We start from the raw sequence: 12,773 nt of genomic DNA, 5'->3' as shown, positions 1-12,773 counted from the left end.
TTCTTATGACATGAGTTTTCATTTATTACTTAAATGTGAGCCACAAAGTCTTCTCAAAATCTTACATTTTCAACTTCTACTAGTTGTGTGGCTGTGATATGATTCAACAAATTAATTAAAAGACATGGTATTTTTTCATTGGAAGGGAGGATCACTAAAGTACTAAAAATTGTTGACACGATCCTCTTGATTAATTGAACAGTGTCTCTTGTAGTTTTAAAATATCAACCAAATGAACGCCAGTTTATCAAATGTACTCCATTAATATGCCCAAGATTCAGCTCTTTAGTTTATATATATATATATATATATATATATATTGATTTCCGCGAAAATGAAAAGAAAAAAACCTTTGGATATTAATTACAAAGTTGATAGACTATAAGCCAAAAGAAATTTCAATTAGATTATTTCATCAACTTGTTCGTCTACCATAAAAACAAGCAGAATCCAAATAAAGTCATTATCACAATTAACGAGTAATTATATAATATTTTTGAAGTACAGCAATATAGTAATTTCCTTTCTCACATATCCGAATAATTAAATTCATACTGGGATCTATTGCTGTTCAAAACCATTATGCCTTCATCATCACTAAGTACAATTGATTATGAACCCAATTCTGAAATCGTGCTGTGGAATCAAATTCTCTATGAACTATAGGTGAGAGAACGAGGAAGCTGGGATATCATAACACAGATAATCTAAACTCCTCCACCATGTGATTGGTTCATTAACCAATGATTGCCAAGTAATATCTATAGCTTGATCACTTGAACCCTCTTCTAATATTGGACTACTACTACTGCTTCCATTACTGAACTCAGCTTGACCCACTGAGCTAGTATACTCCAGCTTATGATCTACTACTCTTGTTCTTCGAACCACCATCATCAGACAACGGTGATGACAGCTCCGGCAAGCGGCGTTTGTGAGTGACTCTAACAGGCTAGGCTCCACCACTTGGCTCAATCCAATCAATTGTGGGAAACTAAGCTTAGCCTTAGAACCACGCATTTTGTAAGCAGCTTTATCATAAGCCAAAGCTGCATCCTCGGGTGTCTCGTAAGTCCCAAGCCAAACTCTCGCTCCGTTCTTCTTTGGGTCCCTTATCTCCGCTGCGCACTTCCCCCAAGGCCTTCTCCTCACGCCACTGATCAAATGCAGCGCTCATGTCTCACGTGCCGCCACCACTTGCTCGCTTCTCGTGGCTAGCTCAACTTTAACTGGGTCGACCTCATCATTTGAGGGAACCCAAACTTTGAGAAAACATCGTGGATTTGAAATCATAATCCAAGATTCAGCTTTGAATGGAAAAAAAAGTGTACAACTAATCGATATATATATATATATATATATATAACCGAAGCCTCTGCTGGCACCACAATTTTCCACATCAGCATCATTTTAAAAAAAAAAAAAAAAATTCTAATTTATTTTTTTCTCTAAAACCTAATAATACATAAAGTGATAAAACCCAATAATACAAACCCAATTCTCTTCAAGCCGACTCCAAACTTCTAACAAACCTAAAAAAAACACACGGTCGACTCCAAGTTTCTGAAAAACCTAAAAAAACACACAGTGAAACCTTCAACTACCTCCTTCCTTCTCTCTCACTCCAATCTCTATCTATCTCTATCTCCAATGAGACCCAGAAAACTTATAAATCAACCATTGAAGAGTGAAAAAAAGTTTTCAGAGCTGTGATCCTTGAACAAATAACATTCTTGGATGACAAAGCAGTCTTTTTATTCAATTGGTGATAAGAACACATATTTCTCTCATCAAAATTTATCTGCAGTTTCTGTCCCAAGCTCTTTTGACCAAGACGACGGCTTATATATAAGTTTTCCTAGCACGGTCATACGGACTCATACGGCCAAACTGGGTATTCTGGATTGATAGTTTTTAGACCCCTTAAAACCAATTGATTTAACCTAGGTAATTAGCCAAGTTGTTACTTAGTCCAATTTAACAAGTCTAGGTTATCACAATAACAAATATCAAATCATGCAAAGCAGCGGAAAATAAATAACACAAGATATGATCACCCAGGAAACCAAACCGGTAAAAACCTGGGGAGGATTTGACCTAGCTATCCTCAAGGTAAACTTGAATCCACTATCTTGAAAGAATCGAAATTCATACAATAAGACTTACAAGCCCCCACGCTCGACTTCTTATTGCTACCAACCAGTAGAACTTACTGACACGAGCACGTGCAAGCTCTGAATCCACGGACTCCTTCTTTCTTGGATTCACCACCAGATACAAGCACACCCGTTTGTGTTTTCTTTAAGCTTCAATGGCAGCAACTGAATTGATCATCAAGGTGTAGATAAATCTTCTCCTTGAAAACCCTAAGTTTGTGTAAAGGAAAGCTCCTTTAGATCTCACAAGAGATTTACACAAACTGCAATATGAGCAACACTAAAACGTGGCTAGGGTTTGCCTTTTATACTTAGGACAAATAAGAAACCCTAAAAACAGTTTAAAACAACTAGGGCTGAGTTGGAAAATTCTGCAGAAAAACATTCTGCCCGAGCTTCGATCGATCGAGCCAAGCCAAAATGCATTAATCTTTTCTGCATTAAGCTCGATTCCAACTTTACATAAATGAACAACTTTGAGCAAGACTAAAACACATCTAAACACATTGTTTTGATCATGGTTTGCCAACAATACAAATTAGAGTTCTAAATACATAAAATCCTAAGACTTTAGAACCTAACATGGATGTTCTGACTAACATTCCCGTTGCAACATATTCCTTCGCCTTCCTTCATCAATATACAACATCGACTTTTCTTTGTGTTGCAGCTAGGACAGGAATTCCGAACATATGGACATCGGAAGCCATAAGGAAGGTTTTTTCCATCGAACAAAGGTTTGTCACAATTCACTAGCGCTAATATAAATGCCAATAATGTAAATGGTACAATCCATTTATACTCCATATTTTGCATCTAACAATTTTCTTTCTTCATTAAGAAATATTACTATATAATTTTAACAATTACAGTAAATAGTGTCATTCCCAAAAACAAGTGTTTAACCATCACCATAATATCAACTGTATTGCTATATTCTTCCAATCATTGACATCCAAATGCTCTTAGACACTGAATATTGTGGAAGCGTTGAAGCAATAGCTGAGAGAGGTTGCCTTTCTCAGTTATATACCTAGCTATCATTTGTTTGTTATGACTGTAAGAATGCACGCATGGGCCGCAGTTGCATTATTTTGCTTACATTCTTTTCTTCTAAAAGACTATATCCATACAAATTATATATAGGAACCCATAATACCATCATGTTGTGGCAAATACTCTCTGAGAAATGCTATATCGGTATATCCATAATATTTTCACAATATTTTTATAACAAATCTCAAATGGTAGATTGCTACAAAAAGTACTAACACAATTCAAACTGCATCAAACGAATCTAGCTTTTCCAGCCAAATTTTTTATGGAGATATTAATGAAGGTTCTTTGATTGTTTGAGTTACAAAAGCAATGTGTCCTTGAGTGCATCTGTTTGTCAGGTGGTAAAATCATTTTGGTTCTATACCTGTGTGTGTGTCCTTTATTGTTTATCAGTTTCTAATTGACTTGTAGATAACTTTTACGTACAAATTCATATATTGTGAGCTACATATCATACGTTATAATATTAAGTACAAAAATTTTATCAATGCTTTAAGGGAACAGAACCAATCTATTCAAATTTGATAATGGACTACTATGAGGGAGTCCAACCTTGAACAACATATGAATATAATGCCCTGTTTGTTTAATTATAAATGTTTTTTTTAGAAAATTGGTGATTTTCAAGAAAACCATATCATTTTTCTGTGTTTGGTATTGACCTTGAAAATGAGCTTAAAAACGTTTTCTAACCAAAAGTATAACTCTGAAGTATTATCTTATTTTTGTTTTTTTTTTTTTTTCTTCTTCACATGTATTTAGGGTTGTGTTGGGAATCAGGAATATTTATATAAATTGAATATAAATTGGATTTTTTGGCTTAAGCGTATATTAGATTTAGGGATTAGGTTTGCACAACATAATTAGGGGAATGATCGGTTCAATTTTACTTTGAATTAAATTACATATTTTCATTCATTTTTTAAGTCATTATACCATCAATCAAAATAAATATATGTAATTTTTTTTGTTCTTTGCTTTCTTTGCTTTCTTTTTATTTTTATTTTTTTATATCTTTTATCCTAATATGTCAATGAGTTTTTAATTTCTAAATTACATTATTCAATTTTTTTTTTTAAAGTTCCTCTATTTTAGCACCTGTACATCAATCAAGTTCTATTTCTTGGCTATATCTGTTAGGTATTTGACAAAGGGCCTACAAGAGAACTGTTGTACATGTATTGGAATAATAAATGAACTGGCATAAACTATTTGATGATGGCCCATGGTCACTAAGCTGCATCTTGCTGTTCAATGTGTCATTAAGTCATGTATTTCTGTTTTATAACTTATATTCATGGGTGTATATTTTTGCTATATGAAAAATGGGGTGTGATGATGGGGTGAACTGACTTGATTGTATTTTTGAAGACTAGGTTTGATTACTGATGTGTGGATTTTTGTTACCTGATTGTTTGATTCTCTGCTGGTAGATGGGTGCTTTAATAAAAATATGTTGGATTGCTTTAATTGGAAATACATACCTATGCAAATATTTATGTTTGGTCTGTTATCCGCTCATCCTGTAACTCCCTTGATATCCCTGCTCCAGGAGGTATAAAACAATGCAAGAAAGCTTGGCGAGCTAAAACTTTTAGAGTTACTTCCTTTCCAATCGAGTCTAAAATCTTAACAATTTATGCTAGGTTTGTTAATTCTGCTTCCAACAATCTCCCTCTATGTTCTTGATATTTGGTTCTTCATTTTGTGAATTTTAATTATTTTTATTTTGCTTCGTTCTTCTCTCTTCAAATATTACGATTATTTGCTGGTGATATTTCTACATTATGGTGTTTTTAATACAAGGCTACTTTTGAATCAATCTATATCTGTGCTAATGGTGTATATATTGAGAATTTTAATAATAATGGCATGTAAGATTTTGATCAAATCATGAATCTTAACTTTTGTTGAGGGCTGCAAAAGTAGGAAATGAAAATTCTAGAATTCTGCTTTTGTTTGCATAGTTTTGCAAGGTAGGTTGCTTATGATCATGGGGGAGCTTTAGTTGTAGAGCAGAGAGAAGAATGAAGCAATCCAAGAGAGACTCTTTGTGATACAGTGTAGAGTCAACAACAATATGCCTTCACTTATTTTCTCATATTTAATATGACAACTTAAACAAGTCTTATGAAGAAGGTTATTTTTATTGATAAAATATAGTTAGTGAAGCTGCCCCCAGCAATTTAATAAGATTTTGTTGTTGATTTACAAAACTCTTTGAATATTATGATCATTTGTTATTAGTGCATGTCATATATTTTACTTTCTGTTAGTGTTTCTTTTAAATGTGATATGTAATCTTGGTCACTATACACACACACACACCTACCTAGGTTGACCAGCTCAAATCCTAATGAAATTTGTATATTCTTTTTTGTGTGAGTTATTCCTTAAAATCCAAAGTGAAAATGTCCATTTAAGTTAAATTTCTCTCAACCCAACAAAAAATGCATTTAATTTGATTAAAAAAAATATTTAACATTTCTAAGAACTTTCCCGTGCATTGCACGGGTTAGCAACTAGTTTATAATGCTATTGGTACTAAAATGTAAAACCCATTTTGCACTTTCAAAAATAATGGCTAAATGTGAATCTGATAGTAATACCAAAACGTGTTTGGGGTTGCTGGTTGGAATTCAAAGCTGCACGTGCGAGATTAGCCTATGCTCAATTTCAATACCCAAGTAGCACAACGGAACAGGTTATATTCAGTGAACTCTGTTAAGTTTCAGTCCCCCTTGTGTAATGTGAGTTGCCCTTGAATCTTCAGTACGGGCTTTGACAATCATATTTATATGCATGAACCTTTTAGTAGTTCATGTACTAGCTTATCATGAGGAGCTTTAAGTGTCTTTGAATAGTTCATCAAAAAAAAAAAAAAGTGTCTTTGAATTGTTGGCCTTGAAGTTTACAGTTGTCAAAATGTGTCTGTGGTTGAAATTCAAGACCGCTTACAAGGGTAAGCTCAATATGAAGGAAGATCGACCAAAAACAATAAACTATAAAATAGATTCATCATTTCAAACTATGAGTTTTTTATTTTTAATTTTTTAATTTTTGGACGGCTCTCATTATCAACGCAAAACTTAATTGTCCTCTTAAGAGAATAAACCATTCTTTAGAGTATTCATATTAGTTTGGATAAATAATAAGTTTATTATTTTTTTTTACAAAAATTTAGCTCACGCAATTAAAAAATCATGCTTCCTCAAACTTGTAATGATCGAGCTAAATTCAAAGATATTATATCTTACCAAAAGGGAGTTTTCATTTTTTTTTTTTTTTTGTTATTTAATTTTTAGGTATTAAGCATGCTTGGAAACATCTCCATCAAAAGCCAAAATTGAAGACCCTTCAAGAATGGCCACCCAAGAACTACATTGATATTTTCAAGCATGCTTACTCCTCTTCGATGTAGGACTATAGTATATTAGGGAGGATGATAGTATTTAATTCTTTTGTTAAAAAAAAAAAAAAAAACGTCTTAGTTATTCTGCAAAAAATAAAATGATTGGGTGTTTATTAGTTAATTTATATATACTATTTTGAGGTCAAGATTAAGACAAACCCTAAAAAACCTTCTTCATTATACATATATTTTGAGTTTAGCTTCTACTGAAGAATCAATATGCAGGGTTGTGAGTGGCTGATTGTTAATAGTATATATGATTAAAAAAAAAATCAAAACATGTATGATTAATTTGTGATTTATTATATTATTGCCGAGCTTATTTGAAAAATTGGCATTCTAATAATTTTCTTCTTCTTTTGAAAAAACGCGGAATCCAACAACTTACACATTATATTTTATCATTGTACCATATAGTTACACTACTTAAAACTCCTTGCTTTTTTCTAGTATTCCTCAAGTCACATTTCTAATTCATTTTGGTGAATAAGAAAAGCATGTTTTATCTAAATGTCGTAATTTTTTTTAAAAATAGCTACGGTAGTATATGAACTTATTGCATCTGTTATTTCATTTTATGGTTAGAGGTAATTTTAAGGATTCTCCCGAGGGAAAATTATTCATGATGATAATTCTTTACTATCAGGCCCAAACACCAATTAATTTTCGGTGTGCTAAGATTCAAACTTAACTTTTTTATTCAATAACAAGATATTTAACCATGTCTTAATTTGTTTCAATAGAGTCAAATATGAAGTTAAATGTAGGCACAAAAGAAACACATATTACTCGAAAGATATGTATACATTTTCCTGTGAAACAAACAAAGCTTGAACTATCAAATGGACCAACTTTGTTGACCAATCACTCCAATTGGAGTAGCTCATTTTATCTTTTTAATCGACAATCTCAAACAATTCTTAATTTTAGAAAGTGTGTAATTCAAGAAATTATTAATTTGCTTGTAGGACCATGCACTTCAATAGTGTCCAGTGGTCCACCTACCCAATAACAAATATCATGTTTTGATATTTATTGTCTCTGATCATATTCACACAATTAGTTAAAGTAATAAAAAAATCGAAATATATATACCCTATCATCTTTGAAGAGCTTGAAGATGTCCCAATTGTCAAGGCCCAGTGACCTAATTTATGGCAATGTTGATGTCGGTGCAATTGAACTTGATAGCAACATTGATGAAACCATTGACAAAGGCCTAGCAAAACCCTTAGAGGCTATTGAATACTGGGCAATCCTTGTTGAGGTTGACTTGAGGTTGTACAGGAAGACATGGTCAAACAACATCTCCAATGCAACAAAGGCATGGAATCCCAAGTGCTCCTCTAAGAAGAACAATCTGATGATGAAGAGTCCTGCCAAGAGGTCAGATTGATCTCCATATGACAGCAGGCAGAGTACATGGTGAACAATTGAGTTGGGGGTCATCCAAATTCAATGGTGATGGAGTGGCTTGTAACAAAGGAAAAATGCTAAGACCACAAAATAGTTCACAACTTTTATCACTATTTGCTATGTAGCGAGTTGTGATCTTCACCACTTAGAACTCGCCATATGACGAGTAATGGCAAAAGTTGTGGACTTTTTGTGATCCTTGCATTGTTAGAAACATAGAAGAATGTAACTTCCTTTTTGGGTATTCAATGGCCTCTTCCATCAAGCCTTTGATAGATTCATCAATGTTGTTGTCAAGGGGAGCATTCACAATGGTGAAGCTAAATTTTTTAGCTTTTAACATCTCAAAAACTCACTTTATCTATTTTAACACACCACTTTATAACATGCCCAACATCAGTTATTCTATTTTTTTTTCTTAGCACTTCATTTAAAAAATCTTTCTTTATCATTTTTAATTCTTTCTTTATTTTTTTTCATTCTTACTCTCTCCTCTTTGATCTCTATCTTCTTCTCCATCTCTTTCTCTTCTCTGTTGTCCACACCCACTCTCACCAACCACCACCAGTTAAAAAAAAAAAAAAAAAAAAAAAAAAAAAAAAAAAAAAAAAAACCTACAATCCACTCACCACCACCACCACCATTGAAAAAAAAAATCAACTGCAAATAAGAACCCAACAACTTGCAACCCATTGCCAGCCACCACTAAGAAAAAAACAATTCCACAAAACACGTGACAACCACACCCACAACTGGCACCCATAACCCAAACAAAACAACTGTCACAACCACAGCCATCATGCATTTTGGCAGTTTATTGTAGCTTAGTTGCTAAAATTTTTAGATTTAGCACTATTGATGCAACATGCATTTTGTTGTTTGCAGTGCTAAAAAAAGCTTTTCAGCATTTTGAGAGCTTCATTGTGAATGTTCTAAGATTTTTCAACTTCTATTAGTTGTGTGAATGTGAAATGATTCAAAAAATCAATATATATATATATATATATATATAAAAGCAGAGACCACATGTGGAAAAGTATGAGGTTCTGCCAAGTAGCATATTATATGACATCCTTCTCATTTAGGCTTCCACCTCATCTAAATTTAGCATTTATATCTAATTATTAAGTAATGACAAATGCATTTATTTTAATGTATTAATAAAATTCAAAGAATTTGTATACATTTATAACTTTACATGTTTTAAATTGATATGGATGGATTTAAAAAATCATGGGAAATGTAGGAATAAAATTCAAAGAATTTGTATACATTTATAACTTTACATGCTTTGAATTGATACATATGGATCTAAAAAATCATGGGAAAGGTAGGAATAAAAAAAAAAATTCAATTTTCTGCATAAGACTAATTTCAATGCAGAATTGCAAGAGTCAAATTCAATAAATTTGGTAAATATTATTTGTCTCCACATCAATTCAATTCAATATTCATTCATTCAATATATATATATATATATATATATATATATAAAAGCAAAGATCTCGTGTGGGAAGCATGAGGTTTTGTTAAGTGACACATTGTATGACATCCTTCTCATTTAGGCTTCTACATTTATAACTTTACATACTTTGAATTGATATCGATGGATTTAAAAAGTTATGAGAAATGTAGGAATCAAAAAAAACTTTTCAATTTTCTGCATAAGACTAACTTCAATGCAAAATTGTAAAAGTCGAATTCAATGAATTGGGTAAATATTATTTGTCTCCACATTTGTCCGATATAAATCCCCATTTCCATTGGACTTAAAAATTAAACTTACATAATTTTCTCACAATATCTTTGTTTTTCTTTCTGAGAGGTATGCTAATTTTCAAAATATTACGTTCGTCTTAAATATTTTGTTTAGATTTTATGTATACGGTTTTACTTATGTAGCATTGTAATTTATTTAAGCTTATTTTTTCATATTATGTGCCAATTTATATTTTTGGTTTTCTTTATGATGCGTATACTTGGTAAGAATCTATTTTTGGCTATTTTTAGTTCAATTAAAATTTGGAAATTAAATTGTGATATTATTGCATCACTATGGCATTATTTTTCTATTATTGTATCATGAAATTCTAGAATTTTTTATAGCTAATTGATATATAAAACATAAATAATACAAGAAAGACACCTAGGAACCAACAGATTTGTAAGTGACAATTTCACTATAATCTGGTGACACTTTTTGGTTGCATGAATTAGAAGAATTTTCCCCCTAATTTATTTAGTTAGAATTTAGTTTTAGTAGAAAAACTCATAGATTAAGTATAACTAACAATAATAGTATTCATGAAATCAATAGATCATAAATAATTTCTTACAAAATTATTCAAAATGCACCGCGCATCGTGTGGGATATCAGCTAGTTAATTAAAAGATATGGTATTTTTTTACATTAGAAGGGAGGATCACTAAGTACTAAATATTTTTGACATGATCCTTTTGATTCATTGAATAATTTCTCATGTAATTCTAAAAAATCAACCAAATGAACACCAGTTTATCAATTGTACTCCATTAATATGCCCAAGATTCAGCACTTTAGTTTATATATATTTCCGCCCAAAAAAAAAAACTTTGGATATCAATTAGCTAGAAAATCCGAATAATTAAATTCATACCGAGAACTATTGCTGTTCAAAACCATTGTGCCTTCAACACCAAGTACAATTGATTATGAACCCAATTCTTCAATCGTGCTGTGGAATCAAGTTCTCTCTGTACTACAGGTGAGAGAACGAAAAAGCAATTAGCTGAACATCTTTGTGAAGTGTAAAATTAAAACATTGAATTTGGGATATCATAACTCAGATAATCTAAACTCCTCCTCCATGTGATTGGTTCATTAACCAATGATTGCCAAGTAGCTTGATCACTTGAACCCTCCTCTAATATTGGGATATCAGCTTGACCCACTGAGCTAGTACACCAGCTTATTCTACTCCTCTTGTTCTTATTCGAACCACCATCATCAGACATTGGCGATGACAGCTCCGTCGAGCGGCGTTTGTGGGTGACTCTAACAGGCTCCACCACCTGGCTCGACCCAATCAAGTGTGGAAAATTAAGCTTAGCCTTAGAGCCACGCATTTTGAAAGCAGCTTTATCAAAGGCCAAAGCTGCATCCTCAGGTGTCTCATAAGTCCCAAGCCAAACTCTCGCTCCTTTCTTCTTCGGGTCCCTTATCTCCGCCGCGTACTTCCCCCAAGGCCTCCTCCTCACCCCCCTGAAATGCGGCGCGTGCGTCTCACGCGCCGCCGCCACCACCACTTCCTCCTTGCTCGCTGCTTCTAGTGGCTCAACTTTAACTGGGTCGACTTCGTTATTCGATGGAACCGAATAACCCCGACTCTCCGTGAGAAAAACTTTGTCGCCAAAGCTCGGGTTCTGAGAAAACATCATCGTCGTGGGTTCGAAATCACCGAGGAGATATTGCTGAATCGAATCGAGTACAGCAAAATCTGAATCCATTACTATAATTAGAAAGTCGGTGTTTTTTTTCTTTCTTTGAGCTTGTAAAAGTTAACGAAAACGAAGAGTTTCAATGTTTGTCGGTGTGTGTGTGAGAAATTGCTTCGATGTGTTTAAGATTTTATAGCAAAAGAGTTCGCGTACGTTACTGCTCGTTGACGCATGAAGATTCTCGCCAAGTTGGGTTATTTCGGCACGTGTTGTACTTTGTTGTAATAATTAATTATATATTCTCATCAAAAATAATAATAATTAATTATATATTTAAAAATATTTATTTCTTATATTTATTTTTTTAATTCAACTCTTTTTTATTATTATTATAAAGCTATTATTAAATTGTTTTTATACTTTGTGTTTTCAGAGGATGATTATATGCGGATTTGGTGTGAAGAATTGGCATGATAAAGCCAATGCTTCCACGTAAGCTGACATTTGCACGTGGATTTAATTTATAAAAAGTTTACACCGGTCCATCATTTGTCCTTTCCTTGGTGTAACTTTTTCTTTTCTTTTCTTCTTTCCTTTATTATATTTTATTTCCCTTTTTGACTTAATTACCTCTCCCTTAGAATTTTAACTTCACATTAAAACAAAAAAAACAAAAAAATCATAACTTTTGTTGTCAACTAAAATAGTTTTAGCAAAAATTGTTACTTTTTATCTAAGTTATACGGACACTTCATTTGAAGTACTGTACTCATATCATATTTATATCGTAACGGTATTCTATTTATCGTGTTGTGTTATAATTTTTTTAAAATTTCTCATATCGTCATATCATACTTGTATTTGCACATTTTAACTTTTTTATGTGTTATTGGAATTACTCGAGCATAAAATAATAGCAAGTGGGTAATCTCAAAATAGTTTACTTTGAAATTTCATGTTTTTCCATTTAAATTGATGGAAAATAAAAATAAAATTCTTTGTCTTTTGTGTTCGTCATTTTTCATCTAGTCGGATGGAAAATATAAGGATGGAGATAAACTGATAAAGTATTCAAAAAGTCAAGGTGTGTATAGGAAGGTATCTTGTCATTTACCCTGAAAGTGCTTTTTCTTATATGCAAATCATAGCCTTGTTACTAAATTGTGGGTACTTAATTAGGGATGATTTGCAGTTAGCAACAAATTTTGGGCATTTAAAGTTTGGACTTTGGAGGTTGAACTAGATGCCAAGGCGGCTATCCAGCTCCTCCTGAATACTTCGGCAACTAACTTCTGCTTGAGCTCACTTGTGTT

At 32.6% G+C, this 12,773-nt stretch overlaps 2 protein-coding genes across 2 annotated transcripts; both read right to left on the bottom strand.

Annotated features, from left to right (window-relative positions):
* Positions 1-560: 560 nt before the first annotated feature.
* On the bottom strand, positions 561-2,963 carry LOC126722309 (ethylene-responsive transcription factor 12-like). Its single transcript, XM_050425462.1, has 2 exons — positions 2,734-2,963; positions 561-1,156 (listed from the first exon to the last, which is right to left on the bottom strand). The coding sequence occupies exons 1-2, from the start codon at positions 2,961-2,963 to the stop codon at positions 661-663; spliced, it is 726 nt and encodes a 241-aa protein (XP_050281419.1). The 3' UTR covers positions 561-660.
* Positions 2,964-10,576: 7,613 nt separating this feature from the next.
* LOC126724508 (ethylene-responsive transcription factor 13-like) lies at positions 10,577-11,606 on the bottom strand. The gene has a single exon (XM_050429020.1). It carries the CDS (start codon positions 11,527-11,529, stop codon positions 10,837-10,839), a length of 693 nt encoding a protein of 230 aa, XP_050284977.1. The 5' UTR covers positions 11,530-11,606; the 3' UTR covers positions 10,577-10,836.
* Positions 11,607-12,773: the final 1,167 nt, after the last annotated feature.

This window comes from Quercus robur, chromosome 4 (genome assembly GCF_932294415.1).
Source record: "Quercus robur chromosome 4, dhQueRobu3.1, whole genome shotgun sequence".
NCBI lineage: Eukaryota > Viridiplantae > Streptophyta > Magnoliopsida > Fagales > Fagaceae > Quercus > Quercus robur.
The sequence above is the reverse complement of the archived record's forward strand: the minus strand, read 5'-3'. Positions and strand labels throughout refer to the sequence as shown.

What these genes read in the sequence shown, in the direction of transcription:
- LOC126724508 (XM_050429020.1), bottom strand. Translation starts at nt 11,529, where the DNA reads ATGGATTCAGATTTTGCTGTACTCGATTCGATTCAGCAATATCTCCTC.
- LOC126722309 (XM_050425462.1), bottom strand. Translation starts at nt 2,963, where the DNA reads ATGGAGTATAAATGGATTGTACCATTTACATTATTGGCATTTATATTA. An exon ending in AGTCAGAACATCCATGTTAG is followed by an intron (nt 1,157 to 2,733) that starts GTTCTAAAGTCT and finishes GCATTTGATCAG; the next exon opens with TGGCGTGAGGAGAAGGCCTT.